The sequence below is a fragment of the Chaetodon auriga genome, chromosome 23 (genome assembly GCF_051107435.1).
Source record: "Chaetodon auriga isolate fChaAug3 chromosome 23, fChaAug3.hap1, whole genome shotgun sequence".
Classification (NCBI taxonomy): Eukaryota; Metazoa; Chordata; class Actinopteri; order Chaetodontiformes; family Chaetodontidae; genus Chaetodon; species Chaetodon auriga.
In genome coordinates, this window is record NC_135096.1 from 9896026 (window position 1) to 9921911 (window position 25886).

The 25886-nt window shown below is 42.6% G+C and overlaps 1 protein-coding gene across 4 annotated transcripts in view; it reads right to left on the reverse strand.

Moving 5' to 3' along the window:
- zranb3 (zinc finger, RAN-binding domain containing 3) overlaps window positions 1–25886 on the reverse strand; it is a 73623-nt gene that overhangs the window by 4612 nt on the left and 43125 nt on the right. For all 4 annotated transcript variants that reach the window (XM_076723503.1, XM_076723500.1, XM_076723501.1 and 1 more), the window contains 6 exons: window positions 21264–21418; window positions 14467–14571; window positions 11216–11358; window positions 4390–4530; window positions 1250–1408; window positions 54–246 (listed from right to left, as the gene is read on the reverse strand). In XM_076723503.1, the coding sequence (XP_076579618.1) occupies window positions 54–246; window positions 1250–1408; window positions 4390–4530; window positions 11216–11358; window positions 14467–14571; window positions 21264–21418 (896 nt within the window). The remainder of the gene's footprint in view (window positions 1–53; window positions 247–1249; window positions 1409–4389; window positions 4531–11215; window positions 11359–14466; window positions 14572–21263; window positions 21419–25886) is intronic.

Consider the following 25886-nt stretch of genomic DNA (forward strand, 5'->3'; position numbering starts at 1 on the left):
TGCGGTTTACACTGAAGTATCAGAAAAAAACAATCAAAACACTGGCTTCTGACCTGTTTGACTGACAGCTGGGCGAGCCATGTGTTCTCTAGCATCTCCTTGCGCTGGGCAGGCGGGGCGACACGAACCTTCAGGAACAGGTCGTGTGCATGGAGGCCACAGTGCTGACAGATGCCCTGCTCTGCCTCAAGCACCCGCGAGCGCATGTACGTTTGGCTGGTGCGCAGCTGGAACTCCTCTTGACACCTATGGGTGGAGAAACATATAAATCTGGACTAGACCTTCACCCTCGCAACACTCACAGATGAAATACTTTATTTTCATAAAAAGAAGAAAGTCACTATCGTCTTTTTCTCGACCGTGGCTACGGTTCTGCTCAAAGGAGTACAGCTATCATTTGTAGAAAATAACATTGTGTTGAAGTTTGATAACATCCAGGTATAGAGCAGTGAAGTACAGTATCTCACCTTGACTGAATGACCAGGCGCTGGCCCTTGAAAACCGCTTGAGGAAATTGAATTTGTACTTTAAATGGGTAGAAAGACTAAAGGGATGTACAGACACATTTTTTTATTGAAAATAATTTAAGATAGGCTCCTCTGGTAGAGTGTGTACCATGTATCAAGGCTGGCCCTTTGCTATATGGCACCCCCTCTCTCCCTCACCTCCATTTCCTGTCTCTCACTATCAATAAAGCAAAAAATGAAGAAAAACATAGTGTAACACAAAAAAGATATTTAGTTGACGTTCTTCTTCAGAGTGACCATTGGAGTGAGCAGGAAAGGGTGAAAAGTCAGGGACAGCAAGACACTGCAGAGACTGAATCGTTATCATTTGAACTGGAAAAAGGGACCCTTATAACAATCAGAGCTGCAGTCTAATCTGGGAACAGCTATGTATTTTAGCATTCTGTGCAGTGCAAAGCAACACAGTGAAGTCAACTTTATACTCTTGCATTTTTGAGTTTATATTGCACAAAAACTCTTCCAGCTTGGAGAATAATTGATTTTTTCCGTGCCAGATGGTTGGGCTTTGGCACAGACAACACTCACTGCTGGAAAGTTTAAGCAATCTATTTAAACTATTTAAAAGGTGATTGAATATGCTTTTCTTTGACTGACAGTTTACCAAAGACTGCCTGGATTGCCCCATTGCAGCTGACCCCACCCATCCGGCAGGAAATGCTAAGATTCACTTGTCACACTTAGCACACACTAGCTTCTAAACTGTGTGTTCAGTGTCACCATACCTGTGGCTGCAGAATCGGGTGTCCCACGCCCCACCAGTCGTATGACAGGCCTGCTGGCAGGACAGACAAAGAGGGACCCCTTCACTGTCCACTGCCTGCAGGTAACTGGACTCTGATGATGGCTGCTCCTCCGCCGTCTCACAGGAATCCCTGTCCTGCCTGCAGAGACGCAGATAGAGAAAGAAATCTGTGACACCGACTCGGGTGTGAAGAGTTCATTCTTTGGCTGCTCGCTCTTATCAGTGCACTGACTTTAAGACCAAAGAAATGTCACTAGTTGAAGGACTACAGTATACCAAGATCGTTCACTCAAAGTTAAAACCTATATCACTCTTCAATCACTATCAAATCAATGACAGATATTGTAAATTCTCCAGGGAAAAGATCTGTTTGCATGTCAGATGTTACACAGGAGCTGAAGTTTAAGTTGAAGCACTTCAAGCAGTTGAAGCGTCAGATGAAGGTGTAGATCTGAAAGAACAGTCATATAAAATAATGGAATATATTAAAGGACATATTAATGAGGCACAGCATAATGTCGTCTGTGGCTTTGGAGGGAACTTATAACATAACATATGACATATGATAACATATGAACTAGACGTCAAATATTTGTCAGACAACCTGTTACAAACTGGAGGCATGAAGTTCGAAAGGTGATGGCATTTAACAGCACACATACAGGCCTGTTTCTATGAACAGTGACAGGTGACTCTGACAGCTTTGGAGACGAACGGTAGCTCTGTCCAGTGTACATGCTAACACTTCGTTCAACACTTCACTTCAACACAGCATGAAGTATGCCGAGCACTGCAACGCGTCCATCACTAATGTGACTAAATATGATGAAATGTGAACTTAGCAGATCTAAATCTGGGTAAATACTTTAACGTATTGCCAGGAAATGACAAAATGCAGTATTCACAACTATATTCAATGTCAGAAGATAAGGCAGATAAAATGCAGCTAATTCCACAAGATAAATCTGTTCCATCTGTGTATGCAATCCATTCTTTACATCGTTTTGATACAGGCAGCGCGACGGCAGCAGATTTTTAGCCCTTTGTGCTCTGAACTTCAAAGAGGAGTTACCTTGACCAACATGATAAGACATCGATCTGCAAATCAACAGCCACATTCAGTGCAGAGCTAATGTGTTTTCAACATCAGCAGTACATCAGACGCAATTCAATATATATTCATCCAATAAAATGACCTGTGCTTGCTTTGTGAGGGGCAGATGAAGAGTCGATGGACATACGGCTGCTGTGTGCGGGACACTGTCCATATATTGTGGTTATATACATGACGGTGATGTATCTGCAGAACATTTCAAGTATGTGTATGTGCATGCCTGTCCTTTTGGCAGAGGACAGCGAGTTTTGGGCACTTGCCATGTTGTCTCAGCAGGGTGCTAGAGCCACGTTGGAGGGGACAGATGGACTAAATTCTCTTTCCCCATGGTTTACAATTCAGAAAGACAGAGAGAGGAACAAAGAGCCAGAGAGACAGAGCACTACAGAGAGAGATTTAATCATTGAAATGGAGAAGAAAAAAACCTAAAAAAGGAACCTTGCTGCTTCAAAGTTGAGAAGATACCAAAAATTGGAAGTACCAAGAGACAAATGCTGTGCCAGCAACATCTAGTGGATGAAAGAGAGACAGAAATAGACTTTTTACTGGTGTGCCCAAACTGTGCATAGCAAAAACATGGTACTTTAGAAAAAATTTAACCCAGAAATACACGGTTTGCTGTACTTTTACAGTAAATGTGATCAAACATACAAATTAAAGAATGTATTTATGTCGCAACATTATCAATATGATTTCATTAATGAGCATAAGTACTTTACATTCAGCTTCAAAGTCATTTAAATTCATATATGCATCAAGCAAGCAAGCATGTTGGCAGCTCTACATTGCAGCATGAGGTAACTCTCAGAAAACTCATACTTCAAACCCCAGAAATCACGCAACATGCCCTCAGCAAACGGCACACAGCCTGCAAATGTTTACCGCCAGGCTGATCTCTGATGCTTCGTACCAAAGGAAACCAAAGGCACGAGTGAGGAAAAAGATCTGACGCTGCTGAGTCCAGCTGTCAATCCATGGAGTGCCTGCTCGCCGCTAATCACTGTTGATCTGTTTTACGATTTTTAATTTGCCGCTTCCTGTGGACAGCAGGGTGACCGCATCAGACAGTGGGAAAATCCAGCGCACCTCAGCGTTCACATTAGGAATATTAAAGCAAAACAGCCGTGATTAATGCCTCGTGGCCTCGTTGCTGTTTTTACCCCATCACTCCAGCTTTCAGATTCAATGAAAATGTGTATGTGTATTAATTTCCTGATTTTGATTGCAGCTTCTGCCACTTTTAGACGTTTAGACTTGGCTGCTTCTGTTGTAACAAGCTAACTTAATGCTGTTTCGCCAACAATCCCTTTGTTACATTTTCAGGGATACTTCTGTGATTCCTCAAGCTGGACAAAAGTACTTGGTTTACAAAAGAACAAATCCTGCAAAGCACCTTTAAGACACTTCATGACCCACCATAGGCATGTTGTTTGGAACACCAGTTGCTGTGTACATGTGAGAAAGAGTGTGTATTTGCTGCAGGTTTCCATAGTGATTCTGCCTCCTGGGGTGAGCTGGCCATTGCAGCTCACCCAGTAGATTGTATTATGGTCTATATTTACTGTACTAACACACTCAGCAGGCCTTTGTGTTTCTCCCACAAGGCAAACACAGATCTCCATGGAGACAGCTGAGGGAAGGAAAATGAAAATACACCAAATCCCAAAGATGAAGCCACGTGATGACACAAACCACCTTCATGCACAGACCAAGACGCCTCATCTTTAAAAACCACAAACAACATTGGACATGATCTGTTAAACCTAAATGCTGCTGGTGATGATTCGGCATTTGTAATAAACCAAACAAATAAACAAATATAGTTGACAGCGAATGCATCACTAGAAGCTGCATCCAGAGCAGATTTTGAAATTTAAGTCTGTCTACTTATCTGTGGTGGAAAACTCTGAGCCTCCAGGATATTATTTAAGGCTTTTCCAGACCCGAGGACAGCTTTACCTCTCCTGCCCTGAACAACCACCCACATATCTGTCCATTTAACCTACCTCTCTGAAACTGGTGGTGCTGGTGAGGCGGCAGACCTCCTCTTCATGAAGAAGTTTTCCCTGGTGACCAGTCGGACGCTGCCTCCCTCCTGCTGGGCCTTGCTCAGGGAGGCCTGAGCCACCTCGTCTTTACTGAGGTACCTGTGAAAAGGGATAAACGGGGCTGTGAAGGACCGGAGGATTTGTTATATAAGCAGAGAGCTTGATGAAGAGAGCTGATTCACATGAAGAGCATGGGGGAGTAGGTGCAAGAAGATAGATTCAGAAACTCTCTCTGGACAGCATTAGTACCAGGTAAGATGGGAAATTTGATGTTGCTCAAGCGTATCTGTAATCTTAGTCATCTGGTCGAGACTGCGGTAATCCTGGGACACATAAATGTAACACACACCAACACCCACAGAACTGGCAAACTCTACAAACCGCCTGAGTGCAATGCCAGATGCACGTTTGTATTTTTCCTGGCACCAAACTGTGCTTAAACGCACAAATCCTGACTTTCATTTATTTTCAATTCTATTTGTGTGCTTATATTCTATTTGTCCCCTTCCCCTGCTGAATCCTATTACTATTGCTGCTGCACCAATCTAATTTCCCCACAGGGATCGTCAATCATCTAATCTAATCCATCTGCACCACCACTGGTTTTTATGGCCCTTGTAATACAGACGCTAGGTGTGCACGATGAAAATTGCATGAAACACTACATGTCAATCTGGTCAGGATTAAAATGACCACAGGATGTCAGAGTGGATATGAAATACAGGTGAGGAGGAGTCAGGAGGGGGGTGGGGGATCACTGACTTGTTTGTTCTGGGTGGAAGAAAATTGCTGTGGTCTTGAGAGAAAAGTGACCAATCACCAAATGTCCCCAGGTAACATTAAGGCTTTCAACAGAGGGATGATACAACACTCTAATGGGCCCCATAGGGCAATTATCCTTTCTCTTTCCTCCACTACAGGAAGGGCAGAGGCTGGACTTAGCTACTGAACACCAATCCTGCAGCTCAGAGACTCAGTGTCTTGCTCAAAGACACTTTGGCAGAGTGGATGTTTGGTGACTCTGGGAAGTGAACCAGCTACTACTTCACCGACCAAACACGGACCAACATAACAAAGGACCTTTTTCCTTTAAATTGTGTCAGCAGATGTTATGTTAATCCCTGTTTTGTGGCGAGTCTCTGCATTAGAGGTGCAGTACGTCTCCATCTCACTTCTTGTAGAGAACACAAAGGCTGCTTTTACACAGTGACAATATGATATGCTTAAAAATCTCTTTTTGGAAGTCAGCTCTTGTTTCCAGGTTTTTTTTTTTGTTTCACATTGAATCAAGGTGAAATAGCATCTCTGCTCCCCACTCACAGAAAAGCTTTCTGCCGTATCGACTATAAAGACATGGATTGCATTGATGACAGTCAGTGGTACGAATACTCTGCTGCTGGGACAAAGTAACATACATGTCAGTCCTGGTGGTGAAATGGTACCAGTGAAGGGAGGGAGGGAGCAGGATAATGAGCAAAAGGGTTTAAAGAAGTGAAAAGCAAAACAGCGGCTTTCAGAGAAAAATGGATCGAGAGACAGGAGGCAGCCACTGCATCGTACGGCTGTTTCACAGACAATCAACTCGGGTGATGAAGCCGTTCGCTAATTGTTACGTAGTATGTTGTACTTCAAAAACATTTGTTCTGACAGCTCTGTCAATTCTTGAACTATTTTGAACTTGTCTGATGAAACGTTATTGCTGTAAAACAAACAGCAGCACTGGCAACTCTGAAATCAAATCAATAACTGGAACAGTTCCTAGACCTATAAGACATATAGAAAAAAAAAAAAAAAATCAATTAAACTAACTGCACAGTGAAAGACAGATCAAACTAGTCTTTGCTTATATGTAGAATCATGCTGCTTCTTTATATGTTAAAACAATTTTACGTCTTCCTGAAAGGTTGAAATTCAGAAACAAAATTGGATGTTTGCATTTCTACCCTGACTACAGCTCCGGATTACTAGTGAAATACTCGCCTCCGTGAAACACCCTGCTCTTTATCCAGGAGGTGTTGCCACTGTTAAACTACGCTTTTAGTATTTCTACTCAGCCCTACGGGCTATGCAGGGGCATTTTTATGCATTTCCACCACCTCCATCTGGACAGAATACGTCCTTTGGGAGGGAGATGGAAAAAATATATATATAAAGCAAAGATGGATGACAGGAGGCAGAAAGTGGAGGAGGGAGACACATCAAAGAGGAGAAGTTTCTGTGGAAGCTGAGGGGAGATGAGGAAGAAGGTAAGTCTCCATCAAACACATGAGCTTCCTTTGCTTCAAACAGTCCCAGCACAGAGGCTGGATGAAACGAGATATCTTACACTAAACTGGAGTCCAACTGCGCTTCTGGGAGAGTGGATGTGTGTGTGTGTGTTTGCATGTTTTTATGCAGCTCGGTGCTTGGACAGTAATTCTGTAGGTGAGTGCTGCTCACTATGCATTACACTTTTTGCACTACCTATTTTGACCACTAGTAGTCTTAGGGAGTAATGTTTATCGGAGCGGGCCCCGACACTGTTGATACAAACTGCACTGCACACTCCTGTGGGTTTCATGCTCTTCCACTGACTGACAGTTAGTGGCAGTCACCCAAAAGAAGTGCAGCCATGCGCACTAAAGTCTCAGCTGACTGCCTGGTAACTGGTTGGCTGCTGGTGCTAGCTTCATATTTACTGGACAGTCATGACAGTGGTGTCAATTTTTTCATCTGCTCTCAACAAGAAAGCAAATAAGTGTATTTTCAAAAATGTCAAACTATGTCTTCAAGGTAAATTTTTACTTTTCTGACAGCTACAGTAAATGTAAACATGTTACACAGGTGTGGAGGCTGCAGCCGCTCTCATAGCGGTTAGCTGTGTTTTTCTTGGATTATGTGGACATCGTTTTCTGTTGGTAGCCATTTGATGCGCAGCTGCAGGAGTTCTGTTGCAAACCTGTGGCGGCAGCGGGTTGCTGACAGCCTACCTGCAGAGCTGCAGAGCTGCAGACAGCAGCCTGAGTCCTCCCAGGCCAGCCTGCGGTTCAGCTCCGGGGCCAGACCCTGCTCAGCTGTGAGAAATCAAAATAACAAGCTAATGCTCAGGTCTGGCCTCGCTGAAGATGCTTTGATTGATTGCTGCTATCCTCCACTGGCCTCAGTGAGACATGGCTGGCGCAGCAACAGCCTATTCAATGTTGAATGAAAGAAATTCTCTGCGTTTTTATTGGAAATGCACTGCAACGGTCCGGAGGAAGAAACATGGAGCAAAAAATTTAAAATGTATATGTGTAAAGCTGGGGTAGGTAACATATTTTAGAGGTATCTGTGGGTTGCAGGCCTGTACAGAATCAGAATCAGAAAGCTTTATTGCCAAGTACGATTTTACACATACGAGGAATTTGTACTAAGCCCATCCACTCATTTCATTTGGCCTGAATGAACAATACCTATGTTCCTGCCTACCTGCGTGCATTCTGCCCTGCACTGATTATGCATGACTGAAGTCTCCCACATGGCTCAGCAAATGTATAAAGCCAGAGCAAAGCTAGTTAAATTGAATGGCAGAGAAGGTGCAGCCAGACTTTCCCAACACTCACATGCTAGCTTGACAGCTATGAGTACGAACAAGAGCCATGTTGTTACATTCAATATGATAATGTCAAGCGTTTTCTTACATGTGAATGAGACAGGAGGTAATTTGGTGTGGTTAGTGATGACAACAATACACTGCTGCAACAGTGACAGCAGGTAACCCAGAAGCACAAAACACACCACCACAGCAGTGAGCAGTTACTGCTGAGCCGCAGAGCCTTTGTGGACTGAGGTGCGTTTGTTGTTTAATGTTTTAATAAGACTAAAAAAGGTAAGGGAGCTTTCGAGCAGGTAATCGAGTTTACCTCAGGTTAACATAATGGCGTATCTGTGTATTATGATCATGATGACATTGTTGCGTTTAAAGCTATAATCCTTTAGATTTCAGTCCTGGTTGATTCGGTGACACTTGAATCCTGAATGGCATAGGTGGACTCCACCAGGAAGAATTAAAACTACAACTAGAGAGGCAATCACTGAATGCAAATGCATGAAAAGAAAAATGCTGGCCATAAATTGAGTCAAAAATGTCCGATATGATGAAGACGGAAAAAGATTATTACATTAAAGTGGCACTTTAGCCTGTGGAAACAGTTGTATAACATATTCTCTGGCCGCAGAGGACTTCTGTTGTCTCAGTTTTCAGGTGTTTTTTGTGGTGTCTGTTTCCACTTCAAAATTTTTTAGAAACCAAACTGAGTAGCTATCAATATGAAGGACATTGGTACACATATATACCTGAAAAACTGTCATGTACATTCTCATTTGATAATAATGGTGTATGATAGAACCAATACACCATTTATAGCCAATGCTGGCAGTAATTTCAGCAATAAAAGGTACTTAAGCAGGATGCAAACTGGATTTAAATCCTCTTAACTCTTCTAAAATCACTGTAAATCACCATGAGTGGCTTACGACGAAAATATCGACGGTGCTGGAAATCCAAGCAAAGTGCATTAAGTTTGAAGTAGTTGAAAACTGAGCGTCTCAGTGCTGGGAAGGTGAGCCGCGGTCGCCCCGCTGAGCCGAAGCTGGAGCTTGATTGGTTCTGATTAGTGAATAAATCAAACAGGTATCAAATCAAGCCGGGCCAATTGCCTCCTACTCACACCTTGATTAGGTTCATGCACCCAAACACGTTCCCCAGTTGAGAAACACTCTCTCACTTACACACACACACACTCACACAGCAAGTCTACCCCGTAATTGGCAAACTCTCCCTGCCTCTATCCACGCCAGCTGTAATTAGTGTGCCAGCAACAATGCTTGTTTGTCAAAAAACACACATGTACACATACACAGCCTTCATCCCATCCTCTCTTATGCCTCAGCTGACACCCTTTGATACGCCCACACACACATGCACATGCACACAAATACTATTCAGCCTTCCATGACGCCTGGGGCACTTAGTATTTACAAATCTGCTAGTTTTTTTTTCTGTGAAATCTCCCACATTGCATGTTGGGAACCATTTCATCTCACTATTTCCACCGTTATAAAATGCACACTAATCGGCACAAATGGAGACACTAGATCAGATTATGACTTATCGATCAGCTCAGAGGGGAAACTAGATTTCTTCTGTTACCACAGCTTCTAGATTTATTTACAATGATAATGGGGGGAAATTTATTTTTTGAAATTTTCGCTTTCTTTTGACAAAAATGGGGTCTTGATTTCAGAAGGAAGAGACCATCAATTTTGTTGTCTACCATTGCGAGCACATTTTATCAGCTGTAGCCTGCATACTAATTATGCTAAAGGCCGTTTCAGACACAACGTGACAACAGCACCACTGTGCCCTGAAACCCATTATTTCCAAAGGCTTGTGCTGCACCGGCTTCTTCCTGCATCGGCACACGTGTCGGTCGAACCACTGAACGCAGCGCCGAGCACAGCTCAAATCATGTTGTGTCTAAAAGGGCCGTAACGTTAGCTTCCGAACTGATTGAAAACTGTCTCTGGCTGATTTACTGATGCATCTTGGGTAACATTGGCTGGGGTTGCTGGATTGTGAAATTCCCAAAATCCAACAGTGAGTAGGACAAAGCCACTGACTCGGTTTGCCACCAGCCACTATAATAAAGGATTGATCTGAACTGAAAAAAAAACTGCAGTCCCCTATTGATTCAATATGATTTGTCGTGCACAACCTACTCTCATGCATACACTGTTTTCACATGCTTCTATTGTGAAGATGAGAAAAATACTAAAAAGAATCAGAATTTGCAGAAGAGACCAGTCATGTCTCATTTATTGTTGGCCTGGTTATGGACACTCAGGCAAAGAGATCTGAATGGCAGATGGAGCATGAGTGGATGAGTCCAGAATGTTGAATCACAGGACATGACACCTGTAACACGAGGGACTCTTTCTGATTGTTTAGGACTGTTGTCATTAAGTGTCATTTGGTCAATTAGGTCATTTTTTATGAGGTTTAGGGTTAATTGCTTGAATGCCACTCAAAGATTTCCATGTAAAAAAAAACATCTGTTCAGTTCCTATCGATCACTGAATGATGTAATACAATGGTGACTGAGCCGCTGGCCTGCCGAGGAACGTATTTATATGTTTGCAGGGTTATGAACCAGGTGTTGGTCTTGACATTCCCAGAAAAAAAATGCTGTATTAAGTTACTGGGAATGCGACTTTTATTATGAAGCAGTCACAGGAAATGTACTGCGTTTGCCAGTGAGCTTAGCATGTACTGCTACCACTCATCAAAGAACTACAAAACATGACAACAAACAGTCATTTTTGGTATTTTTGGTCTGCGGATCAGTTTGAAATGTTGCAGGGGTGATGGAACAAAAAGCAGCAGCCACAGCGACTCCATCCGACGTACCCGGCTGTTCACAGACTCACGCAGTGTGCAGCATAAACTCAGATCACAGCTGCTCACAGAATGACGGAAAAAAAGCCAATTACTGCTACGACAAAAGCTGTTTTGCAGCCTCCAGAATTCTGTAAGCCGTAGCATTAAACCACATTTGCTGTGACCGTCAGTAGCCATAGGTGTTTCCAAATCAACCAGGTCTGAAATCTTGGAGACAGCCACTTTAATTCATAAAGATTCCTTCATGTTCATCACAGGTGTCATGTTGGCCTCATGCACACCCCTTCAAATAAAGCGTTACCTTTTTTTTTTGAAAGTCAAAGTGGCATGTTTCCTTCAAGAACATATCTCCAGCTAGAATCTGACCTCTTGGTGCTCGAGTGAGGGCGCTGGGAGGCGGCCAGCTGCTGCAAGCCAAGAGTGGGGCTGTGGAAGAGGAGGCTGCTGCGTCGAAGCAGTTTCTGCTTCATGGCTGCCAGGCTGCTCCACTCCTGAACGAACCTCAGCACCTGCGAGGGGACACAACACCGTACTTCATATTCAATTTCAAGATGAAACCGAAACTGCTGGAGCCTTCATCTTCAACACAAATTGATAGTGTGGACGTTGGAGCCTCTTAAAGAGCAAAACATTTTTTAGGTTTTCAATTTTGAAAATACACTTGAGCTGAAAACAAACAACCCTCACCCGCAGAGCACACATACACACTAATACACACAAAGAGACAGTTTTCAAGATAGCTGAATAAAACCCATCAAACGAAGAGGGAGCTGTATATGCTTTCAGCCAAGTCAAGGATTCAAAGAAAATCCGCTGGCAAAATAACAAATAACACACCAAGCACCAAGGCCTAATGGGCAATTTACCTCCGTATATTACACTGGAGAAGTGTTTTTTTTTTTGTTTTTTTTTCCATGGATGATACCCACCTCTCACAAAAAGATTATTTGTGTGAGGATAAAACTCAATATGTATTGTACAGATAGAGAGTTTTCATGTCCAGCCTTGCTTTGTTGAAACTGAATTGTGCATATTTTGACAGAAATATTGTTTGCTATTCATTAAAAACAAATGTCAAACAGCAGCAGATCAACATCAGGTAAAAGACAACAGAAGAAGAAGAAGAAGCAACAGGCTTGACCTGAGGATGCAAATGGAGGCTTGAGATGGGCAATGCAGTCTCACCAAGATCACACAAAATAATCAAACTGAGTGTAAACAGAACAGAAAAAATAACATTTTTTGCAATTTCATAATCCTTTATTTACTTTTTTTAATATGTGTTCGCTGATCTGAGCTTCACTTTCTTGGATCATTTAACTGAGAACTTAACCGTCCGATCGATTCCGCTCAGGGTGGACTGAACATCTGGGCTACAGAGGATAATCAATGTTTGAATATTTCATTTTGAAATCTGGTGTCTGAATTTCACAAATCCAATTGGAGCAATCTGATTTATTTTTTTATTTTTTTATTTTTTACTTGATTTGAATTTTTAGCTCAGAAATGACTCATTTTCATGAATTTTATTAATAATTTAATGGAAAAACTCAGATTATTTTGAAAGTGAAATATGTCACTGCTATAAATATATTTGGCAGTGTTCACATTTCACAGTTGGGTATTCATTTGCCAATTTGTTTCAATGTATTGTGGCCTTTTTTTTTTTTTGCACACAAACACTAAAAAACTGACTTCAGAAAATTCAGCCTCACCTACTGAGAGGCTGATAATCCTGTGGATGCACTTCAAAGTCAGCTGATGTTTGTATTTAGCCAAGGAGGCGATCAGGGGTCAAAGTGCTCCAGTTAGGATGGATGTAATGGTCATGAGTGATCAAGGAAAACCTGCTCTACATACTATATAACGGACTGCCTGGAGGTTCCTGTCAGGGGGACTGATGAAGACTACAGACAAGCTTAAGAAATACCCTGAGATGGTAACTGTTTCACAAGGTCACCAAAGGTCAGCGGAAAGTCGGGGAGTCGAATCAGATGCCAAAAGGCGTGACTGAGGAGGAGGGTGGGCTGGCGTTTGCAGCTTCCAGCTTCTCCAAAGGTCAGATGGGTTAATAGGTGACAATCAGACATTGTGTGGGTGGAAACAGGGAAGGCTTTGATTTATGACTGTGAAGCTGGACAAAGTTGTGTGTTAATCACGCTTTTGTCTCTTAAAGGACGAGGCCAGTGATGTTCTGTATTGGTTTTAAAAAAAGAAAAATGAATGCAATCCTTGAAACAAGTATTGTACGTGTGTGTGTGTCAAAGCCTGACGTAGGCTGTTCCTCTGTGCTGTAGAGCTCCACTGTTGAGTAGAAATACTCACTTGAGCTCTGATTTGAGGTGAGTTTGCTCAAACCTACAGTGCTCAGTAATGCCAGCCTTATGCCTGAAGAAGACATAAACACTGAATGAAGAGGATGACAGTGTCCACTCTGCAGCTTTACGATTAACAACCATCCTCTCAGAAATGGATTATTTATGCTTCATTTCCTTGAAAGGGCCAATTTTCATAAAATACGGACTTATAATAGTTTCCCACGTTTGCTTGGGCAGCCTCTCTGTGGCTGCACTGTGTGTAGGTGAGTTTACTCACCACTTTCCTCCGTGTCCACGCCGTGTTGCAGCCCACGTTAAACTGCGTGCTTAGTATCGATTTTGATGGACAATTGGAGTTTAACAGGGCATAAATGATGGGTCAGAGGATGGATGCAACTCACGCCTTCGTTTTACAAACCAACATAAACAACGTGACAGGTGGGGCGTCTGTCAGCAGCTCCGTTACTGCCATGGCAGATTGCAGGATTTAATATTAGCTGGTTGGCGTGCGGGGTCGTTTGAGGCGATGATCCGTCTCCTTTAACGACCCTCATAAAACGGCACTTTCTCTTTTGCTGGTCTCCTTGGCTGCTCAAACCCCCAAACCGCCCCCTCTCTTATTTCCTCTCTCCATCATCCAGCCAGCCCCTCCTCTGTCTCTCCCTTCAGGCCCTGCAGTAAAGTGGGCGTGCACACTCGCCCTATCTGTTGGACTCCCAACGCCGAGCTGCTGCTCTTTCTCCTCATGATCAGCGGTGTCATTAGTTGCACATGGCAGTGACACACACACACACACACACACACACACACACACACACACACACACACACACACACGTCTGATATCTATTTAATAACCCCCTCACAGCCTTGTGCCTCATCTTCATTGGGTCAGTGGAATTGGGGAGATAGCCCTGCTCACTGTCATATCAAACTAAATTATCTTAGTCTAAAATTAAGGTCATTCTTAAAGCAGCCTAAAGGCTTCCTCACTGAAAAACTTTCAGCTATACTCTACGCGAGTTTGTGGAAAAGTTTCTGTCATCTTGGAAATTGCGTGAAGTCATACGGCTGAATTTTTCTTGTTCTTTCTGATCAATCAAGAGACGGAAATATTGACATATTTTACAACCTAAAGGTCAACACCAGTGGAATTCTCCTCTAAGGCGTTTTTTTACAGTAATGACACCTTAAGTAGGTACATTTCCCTCGTGTGAACACTCCAGTCCACACACACACACACACACACACACACACACACACACACACACACACACAGAGCCTGGCGGGAAGGGCAGACCTGTATTCGATTTTCCCGGCGCTGGCTGAAGGCTTCGGGCAGGTCGTCCCAGTTGGTTAGTTTGATGTCCAGAGGGACGAAGCTCAAGTTCAACGGAGTGCCGTCCTAACAGATGAGGAGACGGAGGGGAAGAAGACAAAGAGAAAAGATTTGTTAGTCCTGCTAAGACTACTACCACTGCTACTTACAGCACCATCACTCTTACTGGAGCTGCTACAATACGTTATAGATACATGAGGATTTGTTCGTGCATATAACTTTATATCACTAATTATGATTACAGCCAGGTTATTAATCACATCTTATCTGTTTAGACACCAGTAACTGATGCTTCATAGGAGGAGCTACAGTTTTTCACAAATACATTAACAGTGATATAGCACCAGGCAGACCGTTTGGGTCCGATTTGCAGAGGCTTTGAGATATTATCTGTTGCTGAGATTTCTGCCTCCACCCCAACACAATGGAGCTAAATGGAAGTGGCGCTCACAGCACTGAAATTTGAAAATCTAGAAAATTCACCAGAAATATCTCTTTGCAGAAACGGTGTCACCGTTACTCTAGATAATCCAGAGAGCATGCTGTCAGCAGTTTTTACAGGGACTATTTCTTCGGTAGAAAGTAGTTCCAAAGAAAGGCTTCACAGATATCACACAACCTGGGAAATATTTTTCTTTTCCTCCTCGCATAAACCTTGAAGCCAGTCATTCTTTTCTAATTCTAATTCTGAATATTCATTTAGCATTAAGGATTTTTTTTCTCTTTCTCTGTTTACGAAAGACTTTCTGTCCAATTCATTTAATTACTTAGTTAAAAAAACAAATTTTCTTGCAAACATACTTAATCAACAATATAATTGTCTAATTTGTACTAGGGCTTTACATTAATCACAGCTTATCATATCAGGACTATAAATGGCAACAAGTCACTCAAGTATTTGATCTTAGCAAAGTTGAAATTATGAGTCGATTGACAGAAAATTAATCCGCAAAGTTCTTGATTAACTGTCATATTTACAGCATAAATGCCAAAAACTTCACAAACGCTGGAAGGTTATTTAATGTGGTGGAGAACAGACAACCTTCACTCTCATTCACAAGGCAGGGAGAGATAGCCATAAAACACACTCGGCGGTTGTTTGAGGCAGTAAATGGAGCTCCAGAGCATAGTGGCACCACTACGCTACACACAGTCCCTTTGTGGTTCTTTGGAGGTTCCTGACTGGCTCCTCGTGTTTTCCTGCACGAACAGTTGGTGAGACGTGGGATTTGCTGCTGAGTCACTGGTGTAACCAAAGCAAACAAATACAACCACGCACTTTCACTTGCTCAGTGTACTTCCAAGTGAATGATGATGCAGCACAGTTATTGTTTCACTTGCCTGACAGGAATAAATGTCAGGGTAATATTATAGTTATATAACTCAAACACAAACCTAGGAGGAGGGATGGACCGCAAACCTCGCCGATGATATCAAATAAATGTTACCTTTATGTGTCAGAGAAGGTGGGTGTCTCTCTGTTTTCTCATTAGCTACAACAGAAAAATTCATTTCAATGCTGACATTACTTTCTCAGATAGCAGAAGTTAATGCTATGTTGCTGTGAACGAGCAGGATGAAGTCGAACAGGGCGTGCATCCTCCTGCTCCGGCTGTTTCCTCTTCTCACATTTGGGTTGAGAATATTGTACGTTTTGATGCTCCAGCCTGACTTCATCTTACTCTATTGCTTACTCTCAAGTACATTTCTTATTTGATTGGAGGCTATTTGTCAAATTCAGATGTAGAATCAAAAATCATCCCAAGGTTGTTTTTTTTTTTTGTTTTTTTTTTGCACAGGGACTCACAAAGGATGACTGTGAGCCAAACTTCCCACACAGAGCGCTGCTGGATTCAGGAGGGCTAAAGAGAACCACCTCGGCTTTCAGTGTGTGCAGCATCAAAACGTTCTGGGACATCCAGTCTTTAACGCCCTGGAAACAGTCAAATAGAGGCTGCAGCGGCTGAGGGTTGTGGCATTTCAATGCGAGGAGTTTGAATTTGCTCGCATCAGCGTCACACATTGAATTCTTGTTCTAATGAGGATTATGAAAAGTAGAAAAAAACCCTGTATATACTCACAAGAGTGTACCTGTGATTACGGGTAATCACACTCATGCAGTTAGGAGGTAACTACATAATCACTGCACAAAATAACCACAATACAGAACATCTTCAGAGTTATTACTGCTTCATTATCACTAACTACAGCCAATTTGAAGCCTGAGAAGCCACTTAGCCTCAGTGTTAACCGCACTCACACCACAGCGGTTGTGCCAAACATCTGGATTTTTACAGGAAAGAGGCTGACCAGGTGAAAGTTACAGTCTGGATCTGAACTTTCAGAGCCACATCCAGCATGGAAACGATGGATGGAGAGGACAGGCAGGAGAAAGGATAGAGTTTAAAAAGTTAATACCTGCCGGCTGCCGACACATAGATTTAAAGATCCAAATCAACATTAAGAAGTTTTTCCTGTGTTGTACCCTCAGTGCACAGAGGCCCATGTGTTTATTTGGATTATGGTAAAATAAATATCATGGTGAGTCGGGGGAACGGTGGAGCGGATTGAGCTGCAACAGCATGGGGCAGGAATAGAGCCTTGTTAGATGTGACTGAAAAGAGGCGTATTATCCTCCCCAATAACAAGCACAGGAGAAACAAATTGTACAACCCTGACTCCAAAAAAGCTGGGATGCTGCGTAAAACATAAAATCCTGTTTGACATATGCTCAACTGAAAATAGTACAAAGACAGGATATTTAATGTCTGACCTCACTGATTTTTGTAAATATATGCTGAATTTGATGCAGCAACATGTTTCAAACACCTTGGGACAGGAGCAACTAAAGACTGGGAAAGTTGTAGTATTCTCCAAAAACACCAGTTTGGAACATACCACAGGTAAAGAGGTTCACTGGTAACAGGTGACAGTGTCGTGATTGGCTATGAAAGAAAATCTGATAACAATTTTAGGCATACATGACTTTCAAGTAATTTGTTTTTTCATACTTATACTGTGTGTGTTAAGTATGTTCTGTATAGACATCTTTCTAGTCTATATATGCTATGCAGTCCAGGACGTACCTGAACGAACAACAGGGAATAGAACACAACATCACGATAGCTTACAGAAGGACATTTTCAGTGTCTAGAAATGAAGCAACTTGCTGGAAACTAGTATAATTTCTTTGCATGTGGCACTCTAACTACCATGATACATAGAGTTGAAGTAAGAAATGGCAGCTACTAACTTACATAATGCTAACAAGGCCTCATGAAGTGAGAATGAGAAGTGAACACTTACATAAGTTCACAGCACAGAAGCCCCCTTATTATGGATATTCGTGACATTAGCATGAACTTCCTGTTGTTTGCCCTCCAAATAAACAAGACACAATGCAAAAAGTCTGCTTTTCTATCACAGAGTTGCACACTGACACTAAACGAACATCAAACTGATCACCTGAGCATTGATCACAGAGCCTCACAAATGTTCACTGAATAATAATACTGAATAAGCACACAGTGACAGTGTGAGCCGTCTCACTTTAAAGCAGCTCTTTCCTCCTCACCAGCTGTGCAAAACTATCCACCTTCTTCAAATCCAAGACTCTGACAAGTTCACTAGATGCTACCAGCTAACTCTGCACTCTGAGATCACATCATAATGACATCATAATGAGTACCACAAACATGCAGAGCACAACACAGTGAGTGGTAAACCCCACCCGTCTGCTGCTCCTGGTGTTGACATGAAACAACCCAGCCACCCACCTCAGAGCAGGAACAGTGAATCCTTGAATAAAACAACTGTTTGATGTGTAGAAAATGGACATCAAATTCCTAATACTCTCAATATTTCTCATTCAAACCCCAGTGATAAATTTTCTTCTGATTGTGCTCTGAGCGGCCCCCTGTGTGAATTCTCCGCCTGGTCCAGGATTATCCCGATGTGACAGCTTCTCTGCCAAATTCCTACAGTTTATCATTTAAACGACAGCGGGGGACATTTATCTCCGTGGCTTATCGTCTCAGCCACGCGTACATGACACTTGTCTATTGCCGTCAGGGTAATATTCCATTGGTGATTCAGTTCAGCGCTTTGGTCTTCTCTTTGTAAAACCCTCTTGTCTCTTATCTACGTTAGCGGGGAAACTGATCCCTCATGAATGAAACAAAAGGGCGTTAAGTATCACAATCCGATCAATACGGAGGTCTGTTGGCAAGTGGCCCTCAAGAGGAGTGCCAAGAATGCACAGAAGTGTAATCAGAGTCAGACTGGGGTTAAACTATAGTTTATCTTAGTCTGCTGGTGTGCTGGAAGCACCAGAGAGTTCAATGACAAAAGCAGCTGATAGAACATTTTACTTGATTATCTGAATGAAACACCTGAAGTCTTCACACAAAAGCCCCCCGCCGGTGACTGTCTGCAGTTTGTTTAAAAGGCAACATGATTGGTTGTTTGTTGCTCTCTCTTGGTCAGCTCTTTCAAAATGAAGCGACCAGAGCTTGTTAGAGGATATCTACAAATTTATGACTGATCTAACGCTTCTGCAGTCTGCAGTGCTCTCTCACTGCACCCGGTGTTCAATCTTAACAACCATTTATTTTACACTGTGAGAACAAGGGATCAAGAACAACAGAAAACAGTCATATTGAAGGGGCACTGCGGTGATTCAGCACCTCACTTCCATAACGTTGGGGGACATGTGAGGAACTAAAAATCTCTGCAGCTGAGGCCAAAATAAGCTGACTTTTAGTCTCCGGTATTGACTTTATGCAGTGTTTGTGTCTTAACTTCTGCTCATCATCACTAGCAATGAGTCAAAAGTCTCACTCCTGTTCGGCTGACGCATCTCTCACGAGATCATTTCTGCCTGATAAGCGCCCACGTTTCTCATCCCTCCATTGCAACGCATGTTAAAAACGTGTCGTCTCTGAGCCAACTTCGATGCAACCCTGATGACATCACAATGACATCTTCAGGGCTTTTTTCCTGGACTTGACAAAGCCTCCCCCAGACCCACAAAGGCAAATTTTCACAGGCTGAGTATTTTCCGTAAAAAGCAAGCTGATCCTGATAAGTAAAATCAGCAGACTGCCACTTTAAATGCATATAAATAATAGATTTGAGCACCAAACATATTCAATAAAATCCTTAGATGTCTGTCTTGCTGGGCGTCGATAAATACAGGAGGATTGTGGATGAAAGCGGAAGAGTTGGAGGCAAGTGAAGATGGGCGGATCCTCGTTAAATCGTATTGGTAATCCTTTGGTAATTCCTAAACCTTTAATTTGTATTGAACCACAGAATATGAATGGATTTGGAGAGCTTTTCCTTCCCCTGTTACCACACCGCTTCGATCAATCTCAAAGAAAGAAAAAGAAGTTGAAATGAGTCTCCGTCTGGTAAGAGAATCAGGGCATTAAGCATCGAGGTTATTCTCCAATAATATCTTTCTCTTCTGTGCTCAACCTATAATCACATATCATAAGTCAGAACATAAGTTTTTCTTGTCTAAGTTCATCAAAGTTGGGTTTCCGTTGCCATGCAACTTGTTATGGAATAATTTGTCGCGCTTTCAATCACCATTAATTCAGAAAACGGTTCTTGAACTTTGACTTTCTTAATGTTGGCTGTAACGAGTTTCTCCCATCTGTCCTGTTTGCTAATTGGCAGCGTGTGAAAGAACTGCACGTCTCGTTCTTTTTTTTTTTTCAACTGTATTGTTGTTTGCAGCTTTATCTTGATAAAGAGATCGTGATCTCAATGAGACTTCCCTCTCGAAAAAAAGGATTTAATTATGTTTAGTTCATTATGCAGCTGAATGTGATCGGAACAAGCCGGTAAGGAACAAAACATTGAGAGGGTATCAAAAGTCTACATGCCCTTTCACTTTTACTTATTCTTATTGCCTTGAGACCTGAAATAAAAACTGTTACATCAGTCACTTCTGATTTTCATTCAGACAGTAAGAAAAGCTCCTGTTTCCCTACAGTTAAAGCTGCATGTGATAGGTGTGCATGTTAGCGTCTCCATATAGCACCAAAAATAACTGTCTGAAATATAATATGAATGGAAAAAAAAACTACCTGCTGGCTTGAGTTATTGATGGGAAATTAAACTAAGTAATGAACTAACTCTAAGTGCAGACTTTTGGAGCTGAAACACTCTGCAAACTGTAAAGTGTCAACAAAAACAAATGTATTGTGGAGCACTGCAGCGCAAATCTCAGCAGCTTTGATTTGCACTGCTGCTTGCAGCTTGAAAATGGCCCTATGGCCTATGGAAAATATTAAAACTCCAGTCATAATAGGCCTTTTCCACAGCAGACATTTTTACTTGACATTTTACTTGTAGGAAAAGCACGGTCGTTACTAATAACATTAACGACGGCTCCGTTCTGTTCAAGTGTCCCAGCGACTGAAGCAGCTCGGTGGAATTCATCACTCATTTTATCATCTACCTGTTCTCTTCCGACCATGACGTGTCAAAATGGCCGCATCATAGACTCAAATGGGCGTGAAAAAGGCCTAGAAATGACAGGAGCACGTGGAAACAACGATGTTTAAAGAAAAGCTGGAGTTGGCAGCAGCGTTCTGCCTTAAAATGTCTTGATCTTGATCTTACCACATTCACTCTCACCGGACCATCTGTTTACAACCTTGAGAGGAAATCAGCAAAACCTCTGCGAGTCCCATTATGAGCCGAGTTTAACCATTAACTAACATGCACAATCGAACGCTCACACATACCTTGGAATAAAGATATATTCGGTCTGTGTACTGGCTGGCGCAGAACTGCAGGCCCGGGTAGATGGGATGGGCGGTGCCGGCGTCATCTCCATCGTAGCCCTCATCATCGTCATTAGCATCAGCAGCAGAAGACCGGCACACCGCTGCTCTCTGGTCTGCAGGGAGACAGGAAGAGGCTGACTAATATCTTACTGAGTATATATTATTGACTCATTATTGGCTTTCACAGCTTTATTGGTGCCTATTTGCTCCTCTGGTGATGTAATGACTAGCAGAGGCATTAAACTCCAGCAGCTTTTGAGACTTATTATACACAGCACAATATTGAGAAGATATGACATTTGTAGCAGATCAGTTTAATGTGTATGCACACAGAGCGCATGTTTGAGAAACAAACAACCTTGTATGTATGTAATTATCTTTGACATTTTCATATAAATAGGCTTGAAAGTCAATTTTGCTTTTTCTGTCAGCAGTTCATATAACAACCAACCGACACGTGGAGGTCTTGCTTTCGTAAGAGTGGGCTGTTTTGGATGAACAGACGAATGTGTAGCACCAAAATATAAGAGCTTAAAATGACAAATATCTTCAATCATGGGTTGGTTTTTAGTGAGTTTATCATCTGTGTCAGCAATTACTTTGATTTGCAGACTCATACTTGATTAGTACAGAGCCAGAGTCCGGACAGGCTTAGCTTAGCTTAGCACGAGGATGGGAGACATCCACGTTTCAGAAATTTGGCAAAAAGGTTCAGTGTTCCTTTCTTGTTGGAGAAAATTCTCCCTCTACCTACATTTGACACATTTTTTGCACAAGAAAGCGACACCGACAGCTTCTCCTGCTTTGGTTTCTCCATTCAACACAGCGGCACAGATTTGCATGTCAAAGTTGACCGAAGTTGAAAGCCCCGTTTGCTCTTGGAAAACAAGCAAATAAGGATATTACCCAAAATGCCGAACTGCTCGATTAATGTCGTGTTTCACTGTAAAGCTACGCCGAAGGACAATTTCTTTGACAGAAACCTTCCAATTTATTTTTCACAAGTTCACTCCAGAATTTGCTGATGGAAACGCATCGAGAGAGCGAAACCAAGAGAGAGAGAGAGAGAGAGAGACAAAATGATGGTCACAGATGGAGAGAAGCGGAGAAAGAGAAGAGAGAGAGAGAGTCATTAATGTCAGCAATGTAGCTCGCTCATCCTGCCAGCATCGAGCAAGAAAAGGTCAGGCGGTGGAAATGAGACCGCCGCTGCTCGACCACGCTTCATTTAGACAATGACCTATAACACTCTGATAATACTTGCCTTAAATCACTTCGCGTGGCCAGTTGTCTGCCTTGACTGTGCGTGCATGTTCCTGAGAATGTGTGTGTGTGTGTGTGTGTGTGTGTGTGTGTGTCCATTTGGCTTGCTAATGGGTGAAAATACTGACACAGGCTGATGTCTCTGACAAGTGTTTCCATCGAACAGGTGCCGCCATGTATCTGCACCGGATCTCTGCCGGTGATGGGACAGAGTCAGCTTTTGCATTGAAACAGGGCTGAGTGACTCACTCCCATCATGCTTTGAGGATGGGAACATTTTAGCATTATGCCATAATGGTGTTATGGAAAATCATATTACATCTACTTTGAACTTTGAATACCAGCAAGAATTCAAAAGCCCTGAAAACATGGTTTCTCAGCTTCTTATTACGAGTGATGGAGTTTTACATGGACACACAACTCTCTGCCAACGTCAGAGCAGTTTTCCTGTATTTTGTGTTTTTCTCTGTTTGGCTTGAAGTGGGAGGCGTCCAGTTGGCAACATGAAGTACTTCCATGAACTAATCAGGATTTAGCAACATTTGCATCAAAACTTGCAAACAGCTGTCGGTTGTTTGACTCTTTGATGGCATTTTGTCGATTCAGTCATGCAAATTTAATGTTACAGAGACATACTTTTTACTGTAAACCAGTGTTTCAGGGGCTTTAATGTACCTGCTTCAAAAAAAGTCACATAAAAATGACAAAGAAATGACTCCATTGCGCGACTTGTGGTTCACTTAGTTATACTAAAAGGACAAGCGGTAGCTATGTCCCACCGCTGATATGTCTGATATTTGTAATGTTAAAACTTTTTTTGTTTCAAGGTGAGATCATCTTGAGAAGTCAATTTCTCTCTTCGACCTGTCCTGTACAATGTCCATATCTTTCATTTTTATGTTTGCTGTCCTCATAGGTGCAATTTCTGGGTCTGGTACACGCTGTTCTAATCTCGCCCTGGCTTCAGCTGGAATGGGCCACTTTGTGTCTGAAAATATCAAGATGACCAGTTGGAAGTATTGTGCAGCATTACAACCCTGGAACCAAACATTTTTAGGACACTAACATTTCACAAAATCCCATCTATCTGCCCTTCTACCTCTGTAATGAAACCTAGCAGCTCTGCAATGTGCACCCTATATTTGTTGTAAGCAGTTTTTTCCCCCCTTTCCCTGTTTGTAGTGGCGGAACGCGCCAGCTGCATTAAGTGGGCCATTTATACGATGGGGGCAATTCATCTTACAAAGCCGTCTTATTAGACTGTCACTTACACAGTATGAACAGTGCCTTCAAAACACCCCAAGGGATTTATCTGTTATTTTACTGCGAGAGAGAGAAAACAACGCCTAATTGGACTGAGTCATCTCATCTTCTGCAGGATTGAAACAAAAGATATAAAACAAAAATTCTAACTGCACACTTCAAGCATGAAGACGTTTGCTGCAGCTGATGCTGCTGCTGCTGCAACGCTTGAAGTAACATCCAAAAAAACAAAAATAAAATAGCTGTATCCATGTTGAAATGTTTGGGTCATGCAGATAGATGGAGCGACAGACAGTAAGGAGAGAGAGACAGAGAGGTGGAGGAGGAGTGATTGCCTGTCTGTGCTGTGAGGAAAGTAATCTCAGAGCAATCAAGAGACGTGGGCGGCCGGCAGCTCTGCGGTTTGCCTTCTAAAACCACGGGCAGGTAGAGGAAAATCATTAGGCTCCGCTCCTGACCCCATAGGTCACTTTTATTGGACAACCGCTGTGTTTCATACTGAACCCACGCTGACGGAGACGGACTGGCAAAGGCATGTAACTAACAAACTGATGAACCGCAAACAGGACAGACAGAGAGACAAACAGACAGACAGAAGGTTAGACAGGAAGACAGACAGATACTGTCAATAGATAGATAGATGACAGACAGTTATAGAGATAGATAGATACATAGATAGATAGATAGACAGATAGATCGCTTTTTAGACTTAGAGAGACTGATAGAATGACTGACAGACAGCTACACAGACAAACAAATAGATGGACAAAAAGATAGACTGATAAACAGAGGACAGCAAACTAAAAAGGTAGCTAGCTAAGTAGGTAGGCAGGCAGACTGAAAACAGGAGGATGATGATGAAATTAAGCTAATAACGTAGCTCGCTAGCTTGCTAGCTCTACAGGCAGAACAACAGACGGACAGCGAGACATTTATTTGCAGTCTCCAGGGAAAAGTACACGTCTAAAGGGGAGGTGGGGGGCCTGGTTGGCACCCAGCAGTGTCTCCTTAGTGCTGCCATTTCTGATCGACAGTGAAGCTTTTATCTCTCCCCTAGAGTCGCTCTAAATAGAGGTGTTTTTTAAAAAAGAAAGCGGGCCTTTCGCTCACCTTTAGTATTTTTTCACTTGAGAGAGAGTGCGTGTGTGTGTGTGCGTGTGTGTGTGTGTGTGCGTGCGTGCGTGTGTGTGTGTGTGTGGGGGGGGGCTGCTGCTGTTGTGGGAAGCTGCGGTGGGATTCAATCCTAGACTGTTGAGGGGGTGGGGGGCATAGGTAGCTACAGAGAAAGGAAATTAACCACTTGACAACCTCCGGCCACTAATAGATGTCAAAGTGTGTGTGTCTCTGTGTGTGTGTGGCTCTGCAAGGAAAGGAATCTGCCAAGTTGTTGCACACTGATCTGAGGATGTTAAAGGGTAATAGGGGTTGATAGCTCGCCTGTTAAACCTAAATGGCTTGTGTTCTTTCATATGTTAAGTATTCTACAAAGAAGCTGAAAAAACAGGCCTGAACTGCTGCCAGCTCAGTTTCATCCTTCAATAACTCTGCCCCAAAATGTCTGCACACTTTCAGAGGCAACACCCAGGTCACAGGCTTTTCTTAGACTCTGCTAGTCTGGCAGTTTTTTTTTAGAGCTCTTCATATTGCACACGGTGTAATTAGTTCTTTGTAATTAGTGCAATTTATTGCTTTGCGTATCCCTTTGAGACACAAGTACTTGAACACAGAGGTCTTAATTTGCAATATTACACACTGTGTAATTGGGAATTTGTTTCTTCACATCCCTCCGAGACCTGCAGACATGTACACATATAACCAGAGTGGACGCAGAAAGCAGGGAAGGCAGGTTGTGTTTCAAGGATAAGTTGGTGTTGGGAGAGAACTTGTGCCTTTTATGTAATTAGAGCTCAGTCCACTTTATTAAAAAATAGCCAATCAGATGCCCGTCAGCTGCCTACTGGACAGTGATTGAACCTCAAACCTTGTGTGTATTTTGGTGCTTCAAGCAAGTCTCTTGTTTCAACAAGGTGCACTCTGGAGATGAGCGTGGCTTTA